The 19,708-nt window shown below is 40.0% G+C and overlaps 1 protein-coding gene across 3 annotated transcripts; it reads right to left on the bottom strand.

Annotated features, from left to right (window-relative positions):
• Window positions 1-419: 419 nt before the first annotated feature.
• LOC308080760 (uncharacterized protein) lies at window positions 420-17,976 on the bottom strand. 3 transcript variants are annotated; one of them, XM_080422727.1, is made up of 5 exons: window positions 17,920-17,967; window positions 14,668-14,811; window positions 10,482-10,625; window positions 4,132-4,275; window positions 420-2,475 (listed from the first exon to the last, which is right to left on the bottom strand). In XM_080422727.1, exons 1-5 carry the CDS (start codon window positions 17,963-17,965, stop codon window positions 1,199-1,201), a joined length of 1,755 nt encoding a protein of 584 aa, XP_080278853.1. In that variant the 5' UTR covers window positions 17,966-17,967; the 3' UTR covers window positions 420-1,198. The 3 variants fall into 3 exon arrangements, with proteins under 3 accessions (XP_080278853.1, XP_080278854.1, XP_080278855.1); XM_080422728.1 differs by lacking the exon at window positions 14,668-14,811 and having other exon boundaries at window positions 17,920-17,976; XM_080422729.1 differs by lacking the exons at window positions 14,668-14,811; window positions 17,920-17,967 and adding an exon at window positions 11,022-11,059 and having other exon boundaries at window positions 10,482-10,723.
• Between the last annotated feature and the right edge of the window lie 1,732 nt (window positions 17,977-19,708).

Genomic DNA, 19,708 nt, shown 5'->3' with positions numbered 1-19,708 from the left:
ACATTTTCGTCTATTATAACCGATGCTAAGTTATTTTTTTCTCTACTACTACTCATTGTGGAGTCTCATGATAGTCAAACATGCAGTGAAAGTTCTTGAGAGGCTACCGCTAATGCCGAACGAGCTAACGCTAGTTGCTTGTTTCTCTCCCAGAACCTGGCAACTTGGTGTTGCCAGGTAGAGAAACAAGCAACTAGCGTTAGCTCGTTCGGCATTAGCGGTAGCCTCTCAGGAACTTTCACTGCATGTTTGACTATCATGAGACTCCACAATGAGTAGTAGTAGAGAAAAAAATAACTTAGCATCGGTTATAATAGATGAATTTCCCTATGCCACGCGCTCCCATTATGACAACGGAGGGGGTTGAAAAAATGACGACAGGGGAATCTCTGGAAAAAAACAATGCCACTTTTTACGTCGGTAGGTGAGTAACAACACATCAAAGATAACACTTAAAATGTCCGGATTTCTCCTTTAAGTGATTAAGGCTTAGCTAAGACAAGTCTACTATATGTAGCATGTTCTCTCTGCACTCGACTTATATGACTATTTACCCTGTTGTTTATTGACCAGAGATCATGCTTACTGAATTACTGCGTATTCCCATCTCGCACCTGTAAGCCGCTCTGTTAAAGAGCCTCTGCTAAATGCCTAAATTGTAAATTGCATATTTCATACACAGGGAAATAACAAATAAACATAATATTGAAGCAGACATTTTTGATGTCAACATTAAAAAGATACTGCTGGTGTTTCTTCACAATTGGTTCCATAGAGGTAAGCTGTCATTGTTTATAGATCGATAAGTAAAAGAAAAGTCCCTGACGTATATTACAGTGTGGCATTGAGGTGAGACTTTCCTCCTTTTTAGTTGCACTGATATGACTCAAGTTTGACTACATTTATTTTTCACCAATGGGACTTAAATCCATCAAAAACTCTTTTCAAATTTGCTAAATTAGTAAAACTAATTGTTTAAAAATTTATATTTGATTGAGGGTGTCTTTATTGTGTTGTTACTCTTCTGTAACTACTTCTATGACCTGTATCCATAAGTCTTACCGCTGTGCTGTCTCTGCGGCCTGAATTGCCCCCACAGGATAAATAAAGGTATCCATCATATACATTTGATGGATACATCCCCCCACTGTGTACTTTAGATACAGTGTGGTATTTACAGGGATGGGTCATCTCCTGCTTACTTGCAGTTATGCTTCTTTAAAGTCTCGCTCCGATTAAAACTCTTTCCACATTTCTTGCATGTATAAGGTTTTTCTCCACTGTGAATTCTCCGGTGCCTAATAAAACTTGTTAAGCTACTAAGGCTTCCACATTGTGTACACTGGAAAGATTTCAGTGTATGTGTGTGTTGATGAAGGTTCAGTGTACTTTGTTTCCTAAAACTCTTCCCACACTGTTCACAATTAAAGGGCTTCTCTCCAGTATGAATTCTGTAGTGGCCCTTTAAGGTCTGGGTATGACTGAATTGTTCCCCACATTGATCACATCGGTAGGGTTTCTCTCCTGTATGAGTACGCTTATGCATTTTTAAGGTCTTAGCCTCTCGAAAACTCTTCTTACACAATTCACAATAGAATGGCTTCTCTCCAGTGTGAATCATCTGGTGTTTCTTTAAGCTACTTTGCTGACGGAAGCTTTCCCCACACTCCTTACATTTAAACGGCTTCTCTCCTGTATGGATGCGCCGATGATTCTTCAAGTGCTCAAGCTTCTTAAACCGCATCCCACATTCTTGACAATGGTAGGGTCGCTCTCCAGTGTGAATTCTGAGGTGCTCTTTGAGGCTGCCTGAGTGACTGAAACTTTTCCCGCACTGGCTACAGTGGAACGGTTTCTCTCCATTATGGATGCGCTGATGAGACACCAAGTTGCTATATTGGCTAAAACACTTCCCACATTGATCACAATTGAAAGACTTAATTCCAGTGTGAATTGTGAGTTCATGTTTCTTTAAAGTGCCTAACGCAGAGAACCCTTTACCACACTGGTCACAGAAATAAGGTTTATATCCAGTATGACTTCTCTGGTGAATTTTGAGATAGCAGTTTTTGCTGAACCTTTTCCCACACTGGTTACAGTGGTAGGGTTTCTCTCCACTATGGATGCGCTGATGAGACCTAAAGCTATCATATTGGTTAAAACTCTTCCCACATTGATCACAAGTGAAAGACTTCTCTCCATTGTGAATTTTCTGGTGTGTCTTTAAATTGCTTAGCTGAGTGAACTGTTTCCCACATTGGTCACAGCGGAAGGGTTTCTCCCCTGTATGAACTCTCTGGTGAACTTTGAGATGACCACTTATAACACACTTTTTCCCACACTGGTCACAGTGGAAGGGCTTCTCTCCTGTATGAGTTCGCTGGTGTAATTTGAGTCTCGTCCTTGTGAAGAAGTTTTTCCCACACTGGTCACAGTAGGTATGTTTCTTCACTGGTAATTGGGAAGGAACGACATCTGGGTAGAAGAATGAGAGAAGAAATCAATTATGAACACAAAGTGTTTTGAAATAACATGCAAACTGTGCTTTATTGCCATCTAGTAAAATTGCAATTTTAAAAGCATCTCACCCTACTTCTTTCTTTGAACTGATCTAGGGCTAGGCCTCAAAGCACTGTACAAACAATAATGATAAGAACGGTGATACAACAAAATAATAAATAAATACACAAGGACCAGTTTAGAAGACAAAAATGACAAAAAAAATCAATAAAAAGAATGAAAGCAATAAGACCGTAAGAAAAAGAAAGCCAATTCTCACCCTGAGATAAAAGCCAAGGAATAAAGACATGTTTTAATGTGTGATTTATAAACAGGCCATTACTAACAGCTGCTACATGTATTGAAAGACCCTATTTTCCAATTGTGAAATAAATGGCCTTGGCTTGATTAACTAGCGGACACCCTTTTCTTGCACTGTCCCTCTGATCCTTGTTAGTTCACAACAGACATTCGGACCTCAATGGGAATGCAGGCAGGCGTACCAGTCACTTTATTTCAGAAGAGTGATACTTTTTGTAAATAAAAGAATGGGACGTAAAACACTTGTGTAGAAATCAATGTAACCAAATGGACCTGTGAAGCCTGATTATACTCTGTCGTATGACTGTCGCTCACCGAAAATAGCAGCTCAACAAGTTTACAACACGTTGCATTGCAAGCTTCTAGATATGTCGGGAGTTTGTAAATCAACGTTTCTAGAACAATGTTAAATGTGTAGTAAAATTGAGAAATGTCCACCAATGTCTGCATCATCTTCAGGAAGTAATTGGACAATCAACAATGAATGTTAATATATATTCGATTATGTAATGTCATCATTTGCATCGCAATGCATCTCAGAATCGACATAATTCCACACCTCAAGTCATTCATTAGAGGTCTTCAACAGGGGGTCCGCGACCCCTAGGGGGTCCGTGGAGGTACTGCAGGGGGTCCACGAAATTGTTGTTTGATTAAACAATATTTTTGTTTGGAAAAAAAATTTATACTTTTTTTTTTTTTTTTTTCAAATATGTCAAATTGTCTTTAAACATAACACTAATTAGCCTGGTAAACCCCCCCTCCCTCCGGAAATCTCAGTTGCATTTGATGTGTGTCGCAAGCATCTTCCATTTGACGGTGTCAGGTTAAACATTAATCCATAGCATACAGATAAACGGAGGCACAATGCACAATAACATACATGGTATGTTTATACATATTTTGTAGAGATTTTTTTTTATAATATTTTTATTTTGCACACCTACTGGGGAGGTGCGTAGGAGCAGGCTATATAAAACACAATTTTATACATAAATATACAATATATGTGGTAGCCCCCCCTACCCTACGAGGTAGGGGGTCCCTGCTCCATCTACCCATCAGTTTGGGGGTCCCTGGCCTGAAAAGGTTGAAGACCCCAATCTGCAACAGAGCTTGTGGGAAGCAACAAAAAGGTAAGACCAGTGTGCTACTGTTTGTGGTATGATAAAATACCTGGCATAAAGAAAATAATAATTGCACAGCAGATTTAATTTATAAAAACAATAAACATATGAGTGTGTCTGTTAACACAGATCTACTTCTCTGAAGTCATCCACGGAAACTACCTGTAAAAAGGACAGTACATACCTATCCTGGTTAACTTTACTACGGGTTGAAGCATTGCGTCTAGCAGTACACGTCCCTGGTCCATCTCTCGCTGTTCCTCTGACAACGCTGAATAAGTTTTGGAGGCCATCTCTCTTGATACCGTAGATCTCTCCCTGTGGTCGTCTGGGGGAATCACCGGCAGTAAAAGAAGAAAGATTGTCACAGATTGAATATAGAGATTATGGTTCAGATAATCTATTTTGCTTAAAGATAGGGTAAAGTGATATTTTTTGGTTAAAACAAAAAGTATTTTGTTAAAAGGTTAAAGCACTATATTCTGATAGTAATCATTGCTATAGAGTGTTTGTTCAGTAACAGGAGTCTCCCCATCTCTTTAATAAACAGAAAATACATTTTCCGGTAGGTGTCAAAATCTCAGCCAATCAGGAGAAAGTACCCATTTTAAGCTTAATTTTTATAGTGTTCCAGTTCCAATTTTGCCTGCTCATTTCTTGGTGTCATCACTTCCAATTTCACTTGTTTACTCTATATCCTGATTGAGTTCTCTATCCTGATTGGATAAAATTGGAAATGAAACTGAAACTGAAACGAAAATGCATTTTCTGTTTTATAAAGAGCTGGAGAGACAAGGAGACTCCTAATACTGAACACACACTCTATAGCAGGGGTGTCAAACTCATTTTGGGGTGAGGGCCAGATTTTTTTTATGTATTAAGAAGAATAGCTACTTTAATTATTGACATTAAAAACAAACAATGCAATTTGTAATAATAATACTAATAATACTAATAATACTAATACTAATAATACTAATACTAATAATAAACCATTTTAAGTAGAATAATTCAATTTGAAGTTAAACAATACCTGGTAATGTGTGTGGGTGGTTAAATAATTCGATTTATAGAACAACAGTGGTGTAAAGTAACTAATTACATTTACTCAAGTACTGTACCTAAGTAAATATTTGAGGTATTTTTACTTTACTAGAGTATTTACAGTACTTTTACTTCTACTCCACTACACCTGAGTCACTGCTATAACTACAGTATATCAAATTCTTGGCCGAAACCGAATACCAAATATAGGAAACACTTGGCCGAATGGCTGAAAATGATTATTTAAAAAAAAATATATACATTTTCTTAAATATTATTTTGTACCATTGCTGTCATGGCTATGCCTCTGTTGTAGAGCTACATGATTATGGCAACACTTATCATAACTATAATCCATAGATCAGTTATTTAAAGCATATTTTTAGAATTATTGATTTACTATTGTGTAGTAATATAATACAATATGTCTCAAAACCTTAGCATGCCATACAGTTGAAGTATTGCAAATTAAATAAATATGATTTCAAGAAATTAAAACTAACATTGAATAGCCTAACAAAAGGCAATATAATGTCTGCAGTTCAGGCCTGGAATTTCGTCATTTTAGGGGCAAGGCCACTTGGCCTTTGGTGTTGTAATTTTGGCTATTTTCACGATTTTAAATTGTTTTAAATAATAATAAAAAAAGGAACATACAAGATTTCCAACGATAATATATAGCCAATATATGGTTCTGTATCAGTATATGAGTCAGCTTTTGCAGATTTCATTCTAATTGGCTACTATGCCTGCATATGAATTTCATGGGCCTGGGTAGGTCACCCTGGCTTGGCGGAGATATGCCTTGTTGCGCACACTCCGCACAGCAACAGCAGGGGAAAGCAATTCACTTAAACGAGGGTTGTGTTGCGCACCAAAAAACGGACTAAAATTGTCACATTCTAGCTGCTGAAATAAACTTCCCATTTAAATCATTGTTGACAAACGAACAGAACATGGATGTGCAAAAGGATTATTTATTTCTTGTCCATCAGACCTGCCATTCCTTCCTTTTAGAGGGAGACACACACACACACACACACACACACACACACACACACACACACACACACACACACACACACACACACACACACACACACACACACACACACACACACACACACACACACACACACACCTGGTGTTAATTATTTAGCCCTGCGCAGGCTATTAACTATCGCTGGTTATCCTACTAATGTCACACCCTCTGACAAATGGATTCTAGTTTTCAAGATGAGAACAGCAACGCTGGTTACAAAGTGGGGGGAGGTGGGGGTGGGGTGCGGGGAGGAATGCAGCCGCTCCAGATGAGAGACGCAACTGACATATACTTCTCCATACAACGGTGTTTTACCGGATTTGTGACGCTGTTGAAATAGCGTTCTCTCAGGTAGAGTTGAATGGTGATGGTCCTCTGTATGTTAATGACCTTGGCTGTGGCTTCACGTCTTGGTCATTGTTCTCACATAACAAGTTTGTCCAGTATAGATGGGTTTCCGCGCGACGTCATCACAGAGCAGAGTGCGCGATCTGCGCATGCGCGGGGGAGAACGAACCGGAAGCGCCATTCACTCTCTCGTTATTTTCGGGATTTAGATAGGCATAATGCTGCTATTATAGGCATAATAGGCATAATGCTGCTATTATATACAAACAGATCCAACTTTCGACAAATCATTTTTATTGAGTAAAGAAGATATTACAAACTGCATCATTTAATCTACTTTCATTAAACCTGGTGAAGACCATTTATTTTCTGAATGTACAGTGGCCAGAGATGCTGCGGGTAATAGCGCCCTCTACAGGCTCATCCCGCCACTGCGCGCGCATCATCCTCTATGTTTACAAACAGGAAACCCATCTATTCAACCCCCAGGCAGCCTCAGTAAGGAGCTGCTGGGCGCTGGCGTTTTTTTCTGCCTTTTTTTTTCTCTCTCATTTTTTTTCCATTAGAGGTAGTATTAAATGCCGTTTTCTCAAATCACCTCGCGAGAGCTATTTAACACTTATTTTAACCAAAGAAAATCACTTAGGGCGCGCTCCCACCAAGAGTTGGCTGGCTGCTGTTAAACGCAGGTTGTGCACAAAACCACAGTTTTTTGCAGCCAGCGGATTCTAAAAAACGGGAGTGTCGCGCCTGTCACTCACTTTCAGGACCCACTGCCTGCTGCCTTGAGCACCATGTTGCTTCCTGAGTCTTGAGACAGTCCGCCTTCGACTCACCCGATTGGACAGAGGGAGAAAATCGGCTCCTGCCTCCAGCACTTTTATGCTTAGTCGCGGAGAGCAGATAAACGCAAGGTCTGCGCGACTAGTGGAAAAATCTGCTCTTGCGTGAATCAACGCATTTGCATTGACAATGCATTGGCAGATTCTGCAAACAGCGGCCAGCCAACTCTTGGTGGGAGCGCGCCCTTACCCTACCTTTAAAGCTGCTCTATGTCTTCTACCCCGGATTTGAACCTGGTTTCCTGTGCACGTCCTGACATTTTTACCATTGAGCTCATAGAGCCTGCCTGCTTTCTCAGGGAAGCGAAGCACGCGCGAAGAATTGCGGTGGTGGATTTTGTTTCTTTTCGGTTTCTGGTGACTTTATTTCGGTTTTAGGGTTAGAATTAGGGTTAGGTTAGGGTTATGTTATTTAATTCTTATTTTTGCCTGATTTTACTTTATTTGTTATACTTTATATTTTATTTTAGGCCATATAGGTTACTGTTTAAATAACATTGCAACAGTAATAATAGTGTGTTATAAATATATATAAAACAAAACGAAAAATATAATTGTGTTATTTGTATTTTGATTATTGCTTGTAAAACTTTTTATCTAGCCTATCCTGATTAGTTACTAGACCAATTTAAAATTGTAGATGTTTTTCTTTTGTAATAATCCATGCTAATTATTATTGAACCATTGTAGGTGTTCATATTTCACGAATATACATAGGAACCTATTCTTTACTATTACTCCATTTATAGGTCACGTCGTCAGTATAGCTCCATTTTACGGCGATCTAGTCACAGTCCAAGTTTAATATCATAGCACTCACTTGTCTATCAAATGATCTACACATTGCCTACATGCATACGATTATTTGTTACACTTAGCTTCACACTCCACAGAGAAACACGCAAAACCAGCCACCAAAAACTGCCCGCTGCGGTTGGTTCTATGAGAGTAGAAACAAACAACTGAACCAGGTCTAGGAAAACAAGCCCAAAAGAAGCGACTATGGGCCACATGAGCCCTTTAAACCTACTGTATACGACTCGTTGTGAGCCATTATATTTGCTATTTTCAAATAAAATTTTGGGGAAAACTTATAATAAGCCGACCTGACAACACTGGCTGCAGGCACCATATCTCACATCAAGCTGCAGCATCATCAAATAAGGCCACACCAAATAGTTAAACTCTTTAGTCTATTACAACCAAATTCACCCTGAGACAAAGAGCAGGGCACGGCGGCCAAAAACACAAGAAGTGTAACGCACACACACCAACATTGCACTGCGTAAAGACGCACAGCAGCAGCGCACAGCAGCAGCTGCCCAATTAATTGACCAAAGCACAATAGAATAGAATAGATTAATAAACAAGTACTATAGACTATGTTCTACCTTATTGAATGAGCAGCTGTCACATCAGTGCGCTTTCGGTCGATGATGCAGTCCTTGTCCAAAGACACAAGAGTCTCTTTTTCAATTGCCATCAGCATAAAGGCCTTGACTCTCGAGGTGTTCCTGTGATGCTGTGCTCCTCAGACGGTTTTTGATTAATTTTAATGTGGAAAAGCTTCGCTCACATGCAACTTGAGTCACATCTTCCGTAGCAGCGGTTCTAGTGCTCGCACTGACAGCAGCACTATGGACCGACATTAACACTATTTTCAGCAGACTGCTGCTGGGCAAACATCTTTGTTATTTTTAAACATTTCCCCGCATCAGCCTCCAGACATTTTCGTTTTTTAGCTCGTACTTTCTCCGCATCAGCCTTTACTTTTTTGTAGAATCCACCTGCTTACATTCTATTGATGTATTCCCGCCCGGCTTTTTTTTAAGTGGTTTACGTCTAACGTACGGAGCAAACCACTTGAGCGGGGGCCGGGGGGAACAAAGTCTCTACCTCCCCTCCACCAAAGTGTCACTATCACTTCAACCCCCCTATGACAATGTAGTGAATGGACTGGGCCGGCCAATTTCTCTTAAAGGGCCGGTTGGCGGTGGCCCGGTGCAGGGCTGGGTGTTTTTTTTGGGCGGTGAAACCGCCCCTATATGTGAGGTTTGGATATTTGCACCCCTCAATCCTGCGCTGTGATTGGCCACCAGTGTACCCCCCTAACCCTGCACCGTGATTGGCCAATCACAGTCTATTCAGGACTGTGATTGGCTAGTGAAACATGACACATGTGCATAGCCATATAAATAGGACTATGCACTTAAAAAAAACATTTTTTTTAAAGTTAGGGGTGTACAATGGTTGGTCCACAATATTACTTTTCTTTAAGTGAACTTCCATCACTGTGATGATCACTGTGACCACAACACCTACTTCACACTGGGTGTGATTTTTTTCTTCTTTTTTACAATTTTTTAAAAATATTTTTTTGCTTGGCTTGGCTAGACTGCCCGGCCCTTCTGGCATCTGCCAGAAGTGCCAGACCGTCCAATCCGGGCCTGAGTGGAGCTTCAGTGGCCAACAGTACAGACTGTGGTTGTACTGGTCAACTCAGAGGTTTTAATGTGTGTATGTATGTCTATATCTGTGAGCAGGGTTTTGCTGAAAATGAGCATCTGTGCTCAGCAACGTTCCCTGGGTAAATAAAGAACAAGAAACAAATCATTTTAAATGCTGGATATTCATGTTGGAAAACAGTGTTTTAGCAGCTAAATCGGCCCCACCCAATGTCCCCTCACATTTTTTGCCAGACCCAGAGGGTCGGCCTATATGAGGCTCTGCCCCCTTTCGTCCATACATGGGCGAAAAAGACCGGCTGTATAAAAGGGACCCTTTCTTCTCCATACATGGGCATAAAAGAGACACAGGCTGACACGTCATACAAAGTCCGTCATACAAATTTATTCTGGGTCTGGCAGAACCAGGTCTCCTGGTCTTGCTAATCTGTCTGAGCAAACACTCCAACCTTCTGAGCGCAACTTAAGCTTGAGCAACTGCTGACCAACATGTCAAGTTATGGCTTATTCAAATCTAATTACAGAATAAGTAATAGCGGTTGGATTACTTTTTTCTTTTAGTCAGTAGGCTGACAGGAAATGGGGAGAGTGGGGAGTGACATGCAGAAAAGCCCGTCCGGATCGGGTCTCTCTCTCTCGCGCTGAGAGGATGGCGAGCCCTCATTGGCTGAGAGGCCAGCCAACGAGGAAAAAGTGTCGAGAAGTGACGACTAGATACAGGTCTGTTTGTAGACAGGCTGGCTTTTCAAGTCACCCTGTAAAAAAAAGAAAAAAGAAACGGTACATAGCCTACCTATCCTGTACAACTTCACTACAGGTTGCAGCTTTGCATCTAGCAGTCCACGTCCCTGGTCCATATCTCCCTGTTCCTCTGTCAACGTTGAGTACGTTTTGGAGGCCATCTCTCTTGATGCCGTAGATCTCTCCCTGTGGTCGTCTGTAGAAATCACCCGTAGGGAATAAGAAGAAAACGTAAGTTATCATTCACAGTGTGTCTGCAGGTATCAGAAAGTTACATTTAAGACTTTTTTGTAACTTTTTTTTAACGCCACATAGATTAAGGTGTAGATCACCTACATCTAAGAACATACTTGCAATGAAAATAAACAATCAAAATTGTTCCAGACCACAACTCGAGCGGCGTACCTTCCATATAGGAGGTCCCTGGGCTCACACAGAACACACAGAAGCGAAAGAAATGTATATTACTCCTCTGTCTAGAGAAATGCACTGCTACTCATGTGTTCTATAAGCCCATTACATCCCCTATGCCTACAACCCAGAAATGTATTTGTTACTCTTAAGTCTAGTCACATAGGGATAATAAGCCAACACATGCAAACCGTATCACTCTTTACACCACCATGCCAACCCACAGCACATCATCATAGCACACAGTCATTGCAAAACAACTCAATGCTCACAATTCATTGCATACCAAACATTGCACTGCACAAAACATTGCTCAATACATTGCACCGCACAACATTGCGTATTGTTATTGTTATAAGAAAATTTACATTTTGACATCATATTCTTTTCACTGTACCTGTTTATTTTGTGTGTATGTCCAGTGGCATCAGTTCAGCAAAAGCTAAGGTATGGCAAGGTTAGGGTTGCCAACTCCCAGAGATTGAAATAAGGGACACCTACCCTAAAAAATTTAGCAACCCATATATTTGAACGGAAATGTATATTTTTATCCTGTGCTTAAAAAAAAAATATATATATATTTTTTTGGTTTGACCATGAGGGGCCGCCAAGACGCTGCGTTGGGGCCGCTGGTCTAAAAGCATGAAGTCTCCACCACCAGAGTCCAGCCCGCAAATGTCCAGAAAGAGTGCTCTCCTCTGGTCGGGCTGGTACCTTTATACCAAACAAGACCAGGGTACCTGGTTCTGCCAGACCCAGAATAAGTACTTTATAAGATCAGAGCACTACGTCACGGCTAAGCCGGACTTCACATGACGTGTCAGCCTGTGTCTATGCCCATGTATGGACGAAAGGGGGACAGACTTTTATGGCTGAGAGTAAAGGGAAAAGGGGGCATGCCCATGTATGGAGAAAACAGGTACAAAGCCTCATGTAGGCCGACCCCTTGGGTCTGGCAAAAACCTAGACATGTGTGAGACACTTCGTCACAGGCACCCCTTTTGATCCTCCTCTTTACCTTCCATACACTATTGGTTGTTATCCATAAAAGTGGAGCTTTTTAGCAAACGCACAAAAAATTATTATATGCCACCCCCTCCTCTCATATCCTGGATGCCCACATGTTAACTTCACTTAACGAACTAGGAGGCCATGCAAACACTTTAGACATCACGTGACCCCCAGTGAGCCATGTTTGGCCAAACAGTAGTATCTCATTAGGGTGCTGCATTGCACGTACACCACCAACATGAAAGCCATAAGTTACTACCCTATAAACATGACAGGAAATAGGGGCCTCTCGACTCACAGCTAAAAATGTTCTTTTTCTTTCAACACCTTACATGTCTCAGTTGCTGTGCATACAGAAAAAAGGAAGTCAGCAAAAGCGCATATAGTTGCATTCAGACATAGTATAGGTCTGCCTAATTAGGGAATATTAGCAAGAAGCACCAATATAAACTTTACCCTGTAATCTAGATTTTAATACACACATACAAACCCAGTTTCAAATTTCCATAAAAATTGCAGATCGACAAGGTTAAAAGTAACAGTTCTACAATTGTGAAAACTATAGAATTCAACCCTGTTAAAAAACAGCAGATCCACAAGCCTACATTTTACAGCCCCCACAATCGCTGAAAACAGCCGATCCACAAGCTTAAAAATACAAAAGATTTATTTCGGCGAAAAACAGCCGATCTACAAGCTCAAAACCAACAGTTCTTGATAACTGTTAAAAATAGCCGATCTACAATCTTTGAATATATCACCCTTTCTTTTTAGTGAAGGATCACTATAAGATCCTTTCCCCTGGATAATTTTTAGGCAGGATACTTTACCTAACTAATCCATAATTGACTTATCCTACTGATTAAAGATTTTCAATGGTTCACTTGAAAAATAAAAGATTAAACCATGTTTTAAAGAACAGTATACTTAACTCAGATTACATAATCGTCTAATCGCAATTATTTCAGATAATTGCAATTATTTTTGCATAATCATCATAATCGTTTCCATGTTGAAAAATGTTCATGTAGTTTCAAACATTTTCAAAAAGTAGTGGAAATAGCAGATCTACAAGCTCGCAACGCATCGCAAAGCTTGTAGATCGCCTATTTCCACCAATGTTTTTTTTTAAAGTATAAAGTTATTAAATATGCCAGTCATTGCTTTGTATTTAGGTTATTTGTCATATCTACCTTGTGTAACTTCAAAGCCTAGTGTGTGACACACACACACACACACACACACACACACACACACACACACACACACATTATTTTCTTACCTACACTCGTCTTTTAGAACGTTTAGAACTACCCAGTAGAGGTATAACAAGTGAACTGCGTAGCAGCTGTCTCAGTAATTACTATTCAGTGGCAGCATGTGTGACCATCAAATCAAACAATACACAAAATAACAACAAAACAACAAAATGTAGATCAAAATGTGACAAAATACAGCAAAATCCCAAAATGATTAGTGTTAATATCCAGCAAGCAATAGAAATTAATAACTGCAAACAAATTCAAAGTTTAGGCTATCACTATCATACAAAAGTAAAGAGAAGTTGAGACCTCACCACTCTGACAGACAATAAATAAATAATCATTTTGCATGTTCTCAAACAACATCCATGTTCTGTTTGTCAACAATTATCCAAATGCCCAATGATATTTTCATTATAATCTCTATAATGAAAACAACACATAGTTGTGGTCATTTTTCCCAGTGGTATCGAAAATGGTATTGAATATCGATATTTTGCATTATATCGTATCGAAGTTAGATATTCCAGTAGTGACAACACTAATGGCCATTATAATGTTTTTCTTTTTTCTTTATGCTAAACAACCAATCAAACTAATGGTTTGACGATTTACTTGAAGGACAAGTAAATCACAATCAAATAAAAAAATCACACCCTGTGTGAAGTGGGCGGTGTCTTGCTAGCTAATCACAATACTGAATGGAGTCGATCAATCATGTACAAAGGATAAATACATTTATTGAAACACTCTTTATGATGGACAAAACCATAACTTGAAAATGTCATGTGACACTGGCCAATCACAGTCCTGAATAGGCTGTGATTGGCCAATCACAGCGCAGGATAATTCTACTAATTTCCTGGGCCCAGATCACAGCGCAGGAAAATGTACATTTTTCCAAATCTCACTTATAGGGGCGGTTTCACCGCCCAAAAATAACACCCAGTGTGAAGTGAGCGGTGCTATTTATGAGTTATTAATTTCATCATGCATCTCGGTAGCCAATCACAGCACGTCCTGCGAAGTGACGGTGCTTACATTTTTTACATTATTATTAATTTCATCATGCGTCTCGCTAGCCAATCACAGCGCGTCTGCGAAGTTTGAAGTTAATTTCATCATGTGTCTCGCTAGCCAATCACAGCACGTCCTGCAAAGCTTAGCCTATGGGCGTGTTTTCCACAGCATGGCGTCACAGCGAAAGACACATTTTCACGACGGAAAGAAAAACTTTCACCACGGATGGGTCCTAAACCCTCTTATAGGAGCGGTTACACCGCTCAAAAATGCATCCTAGAATCAATGAATATATGGAATTCTGTATCAGGCTGAGGCATGCTCAAATATTGAGTCCAGGCCAGTCTCTGACGTCAATAATATCTATGACATCATATTGATGACTTCATGGGGATTTGCGGAATTATCAATATTATCAAATACTTTTAAAATTAAATAATAATTTTTGTTTGTCTGTTAACACAGATCTCTTCATCAGTTGAAACCACCAGTAAAAGAAAGAAAAGAAGAAAAAATAAACGGTAAATAGCCTACCTATCCTGCACAACTTCACTACAGGTTGCAGCTTTGCATCTAGCAGTCCTCGTCCCTGGTCCATATCTCCCTGTTCCTCTGTCAACGTTGAGTATGTTTTGGAGGCCATCTCTCTTGATACCGTAGATCTCTCTCTGTGGTCGTCTGTAGAAATCACCCGTAGCCCGCAGGGAATAAGAAAAAATCATTCACAGTGTGTCTGCAGGTATCAGAAAGTAAAATGTAAGACTTTTTAACGCCACATAGATTAAGGTGTAGATCGCTTACATTTAAGAACAAACTTGCAATGAAAATAAACAATCAAAAGTGGTTCCGGTGTTCCAGAAACCATCAGATGCTCTTGAAAAGCAACTATAAGCATACTATGCCAAAGAAAATGGGCGCTATTATCAGGATCTTACTCCAGTGTGTCCATATGTTCAACATTTCAAGGTAAGTTGGCTTATTATCAATCAACCTTCCAATATTAGTGTTTAACTTCCTCAATTATGTTTATGATGATATCTATGGGCAAACTTTAAATTGGTTGGCTGACCAACATTAGACTGAAAAGAAAACCAATGGTACTGACCACCAGTGGTGGATAATAATAATAATAATAATAAAAGTACTGTACTTAAGTCCAATTTAAAGGTATTTGTACTTTACTTGAGTATTTCCAATTTCCAATACTTTTACGTCTACTCCACTACATCTCAGAAGCAAATATTGTACTTTTGGGCTAGGCGTTGACTTTTACAGGGGCCAGTTTCAAATTGCAGCCACCTGTAAGTGCTCTTACGCCTTTACGACTGTTGGTAGGGCGTTCCACATTTTTGTGGCATAGCCGGTGAACAAATGTAACCCCTTGTTACAGCCAAATGTGGGTTGGACGTGATTATAGTGGAGCTTCCTCTGGTGTTGTGATTGTGGACTTGACTGACGTTTGTGAAGTATTTTGACAGGTACATGGGTGTCTTTGTGGTGTAGTGTATCTTGCAGACCAGGCCCATTGCAAGCTGCTGTACTCTGTCCTCTACCCTGAGCCATCCGACCCTAGCAATGTGAGCAGGGGTTAAATTAATTGTAGATGTAAGGCCAAGAAGTAGCCTTACCAGTTTGTTTTGGGATGTCTGGAGCCTTGTTTTTAAGGCCTTTGTGGTGTTGTGGTACCATGAGGTGCAAGCATAGTCGAAGTAACCTTGGATGAGTGCTCCTGTTAAGAGTCCTCAATGTATTCTTACTGACCAGAGAGGAGATCCTGTACAATTACATTGCAGTATTGATACTTTTACTAAGTAAAACATTTCAGTACTTTCCCCACCACTGCGCAGGAGTGCTGCTTTCATTGGATGGATCAGATTTGAACAAAGTTGAACTTGAAGGTTGAATCCAACTTTATTCAAATCAGGTCTGTCCATCACATACGGCAAATATTCAGAAACCCGGGTGGTTGTGCCCGGTGAAGCATGGGTGGACCACTGGGCCTTCGTTCTGAGCTGCTGCTTGTTTGTGTAAATAAATAAGACCCTATTTGTGCAGGCCGAAGTGAATCTATCTGAAAAGTATATCACAGAGTGTCTGATAAGGGGTCCTCCACTGCGCACTCACGCTCAAGCTGCAAGGCTCCGCTTCTCCCTTCCCAACTACTGCACACTAGGGGCGGACACCTCACCGTCTGGCGTCTGCCCCCTGCAGACTGCCCGTTCAGAGGGGAGAGGGAGGGCGAGAAAGGCAGGCAGACTGCCAGGTGTAACTTAAAGGCAGTGGTAGAAAAAGTACTCAATTTTTTTACTTAAGTAAAAGTATCAATACTGCAATGTAGAAATACTCTGTTACAAGTATCAATTGGTATCAAAATGTACTTAAAGTACCAGAAGTAAAAGTACTCATCATTACTCAGAATGTCCCATTTCAAGTTTTCATATATATATATTTTTTAAATAGCAGATCTACAAGCTCTACAAGCTCACAATGCATCGCAATGCGATGCATTGTGAGCTTGTAGATCGGCTATTTTCAAATGACCGAAATGTATATAGGTTTGAAGTGGTTAATGTATGTTTTGTAATAATAATCGAAATCTACAAAGTAACTAGTAACTAAAGTTACAAATAATTGTAGTGGAGTAAAAGTACAATATTTGGATCCAAGATGTAGTGGAGTAGAAGTAAAAGTATTGGAAATTGGAAATACTCAAGTAAAGTACTGTTGCGTGTGGCCATGACATCATCCTCAATCAATTACTAACCCCCACTGTCTCTCACCCAGGCTGGCACACCTGCAGCTGATCTGGAATTGTTGCCGCCCCAATTACAAGCCACTATATCAAAGCCAGCCAGCCAGAGTCATTTTCACTCCAGACAGACCCAGCAACAGTTCAGAACCCACACCATTGTTTATTCAGGCTAAAAAGCCTTTTCTTAAAGTTATTTAGTTTACTTTAGTTTGGCCTGGACATGGTCGGTAGTTCTCTCTTTTCGTTTAGTTTTTAGTAAACTTCAGTAGGACTTGATTTTGTTAGTTAGTTGTTAGTCTACTACTACTCCCTTGGAGGAACCCTGAATCTGAGAAACCAACAACGGTAAAGTGCCATCTAGTGGTCATTTGTGGGAACCCTATTTTCCACCTGGCTACATACATATTTACTTGAGTAAAAGTACAAAAGTATTGGTGTCAAAATGTACTTAAAGTACGAAAAGTAGAAAGTACTCATTATGCAGAATGTCCCATTTCACAAGTTTTCAAATGTATAAAATGTATACAAATATTTTAAAAATAATAATAATCAGATTACTTCTTCTTCCACCAGTGGGAGGGGGGCGTATCGCTGTGCTCATGTGATCAACAGCGTTGCCATGTCTGCTTATTATAAGCTACTTTGGGCTTGTTCTTCTGTAAAGTGCTTGTAAATGTTGGTAGTTGGGGCCTGGGGGTTGATTGATTGATTGAATACTTTATTAGAAATGTACAGAAAAAAAGCACATGAAAGTACAGTTCAATACAAGGTCAGCTAATAGGAATTTAAAAATCCAAGAAAGCCATTGGCTTGTTTCCATTGGGATCCTGTGTACTCAATTCAAAGTGACGTTAAATGACAGCCAGATATAAGTACAGCACTTGAGTAAATGTACTTTAGTTACTTTACACCACTGACAGTAAAGCGATATCATCATCATCATAACCTTTATTTCAGCTCGGAGTACAGTTGAGGGGCATGCCCTCATTTTCAATGTAGCCAAGATATGTAGGCTATATAAAAATGGTACATACCTAGTATTCTGTGTAACTTTATTACAGGGTTCAACGTGGCATCCATTGGTCTGGGTCTCTGGCAGATATCTCGCTGTTCCTTATTAGAGTTCTCTCGCTCTGCTAGGCGCGCTGCTATTCTCATAAGAGAATAAAGTACCCACAACCTGTCAGATTGACCCATCAAATGACGTCACAGCTAAGTCCCGCCCCTTCTTAACCGGAAGTCCCGCCCCTTTTTAACCGGAAGTCCCGCCCTCTATTTGAGACCACGCCCAGCGGGAAAATTTGAATTTTGAAAAAGGGCGCTAAAAAAAAGGGCGCTAAAAAAGAGCGGGGAGGATTTTTTTAATTGGGTGTGGTAAATTAATAATGAACAATAATTAATATTACAATTAATAATTATTTGAAATTTTACAAATAATTAAACTAATTACATTTAAATGGCGTTTTTTGAAAACAAAGTATGCCTGGGTGAGAGATGAGGTCTGAGGGCTGTTGCATAATTATGAACACACAGCGTCTGTGGACGTCTGGGGTCAGCTGGAGGGGTGGGTCTGCAGCAGCATGCTGAATGTGTTTGTGATTGGGTCATCTCAGAGAACACGAAGTATGACAACACCCTTTCCAAGTCATATGGTGTTCAAACAAGAGAGCGGTAGATGTGATAAGAAACCGATAGTTAGGCCTGAGCCTATTTTAAGAAACAAACAGTTGACACACTTATCTCATCCACACACACACACGCACACGCACACGCACACACACACACACACACACACACACACACACACACACACACACACACACACACACACACACACACACACACACACACACACACAGTTCTGCATCCTAACCAGAGAGTTCTAGTGCGTAACCTAATTTGTGACAGTAAAACATACATCACAAGTTACTGACAGATGGACTCATAGGAGCAAAAAAAACATAATCTGTCGCTTTTAGCCGTTCCAGGCTCCTGTTAGGGATCCAAAGTGTGTGTGACTATGAAATAAGAATATCATGATATGGTCACGTACCACAGAGAGAATCCGTTCAACTGTTACACTTCCAGGTGACCGACATGTGCTCTACAATTAAATGAAGTTATAACAAAGAATAAAATGAATTAAATTAAATAAATCCTGATCATGTATGTATTTTAGTCGCTGTCATTTCTATTGACAGAAATGTATACATATAGAATTATATTTGTATACAGTATACCTGTTAAAAGTACAAAACATCAGGAGGGTGGAAAAAAGCAGCTTATTTCCATTACATACTATAATGATCCAAAAGCAAAAACTCAGAATGTTTGTAGCTTGGCTATGTTTGCTCCAATTTGTTTGCTTGTTTATTTGTTTGTTTGTTTGTTTGTTTACGACACAGCATCATCCTGTCTGTTCAACCTATGTAGCAGTAGGATAATGCTTCGCACATACAGTAGTCACATGGTCATGGTTTGATTTCCTGTCCTAGGGGCTAGACCCATATGTCAATACCGAGATAATGATATAATACCATTACAACCTTTACACAACTATACAACGCCAACACAATTCAACACACATCAACGTAACTACACAACCACTCAACTACACAGCACCCATTGTACTACTACTACTACTACCACCACTACTACTACTACACCAGTACTAGCACTACATGCACTTGTATCGGAATTTGTTGACATTGCTTTGGTGGAAACATCATTGTGTTGCCTGTCAGTAAAACACCATTGAACTGGATTGAATTAACTCAAAGCACTGTGCAGCATACAGCTTGTGCTAGTAATATAATTTGTAAT

The sequence above is a fragment of the Gymnoscopelus braueri genome, assembly GCF_963280865.1.
Source record: "Gymnoscopelus braueri genome assembly, chromosome: 24".
Lineage (NCBI taxonomy): Eukaryota > Metazoa > Chordata > Actinopteri > Myctophiformes > Myctophidae > Gymnoscopelus > Gymnoscopelus braueri.
The sequence above is the reverse complement of the archived record's forward strand: the minus strand, read 5'-3'. Positions and strand labels throughout refer to the sequence as shown.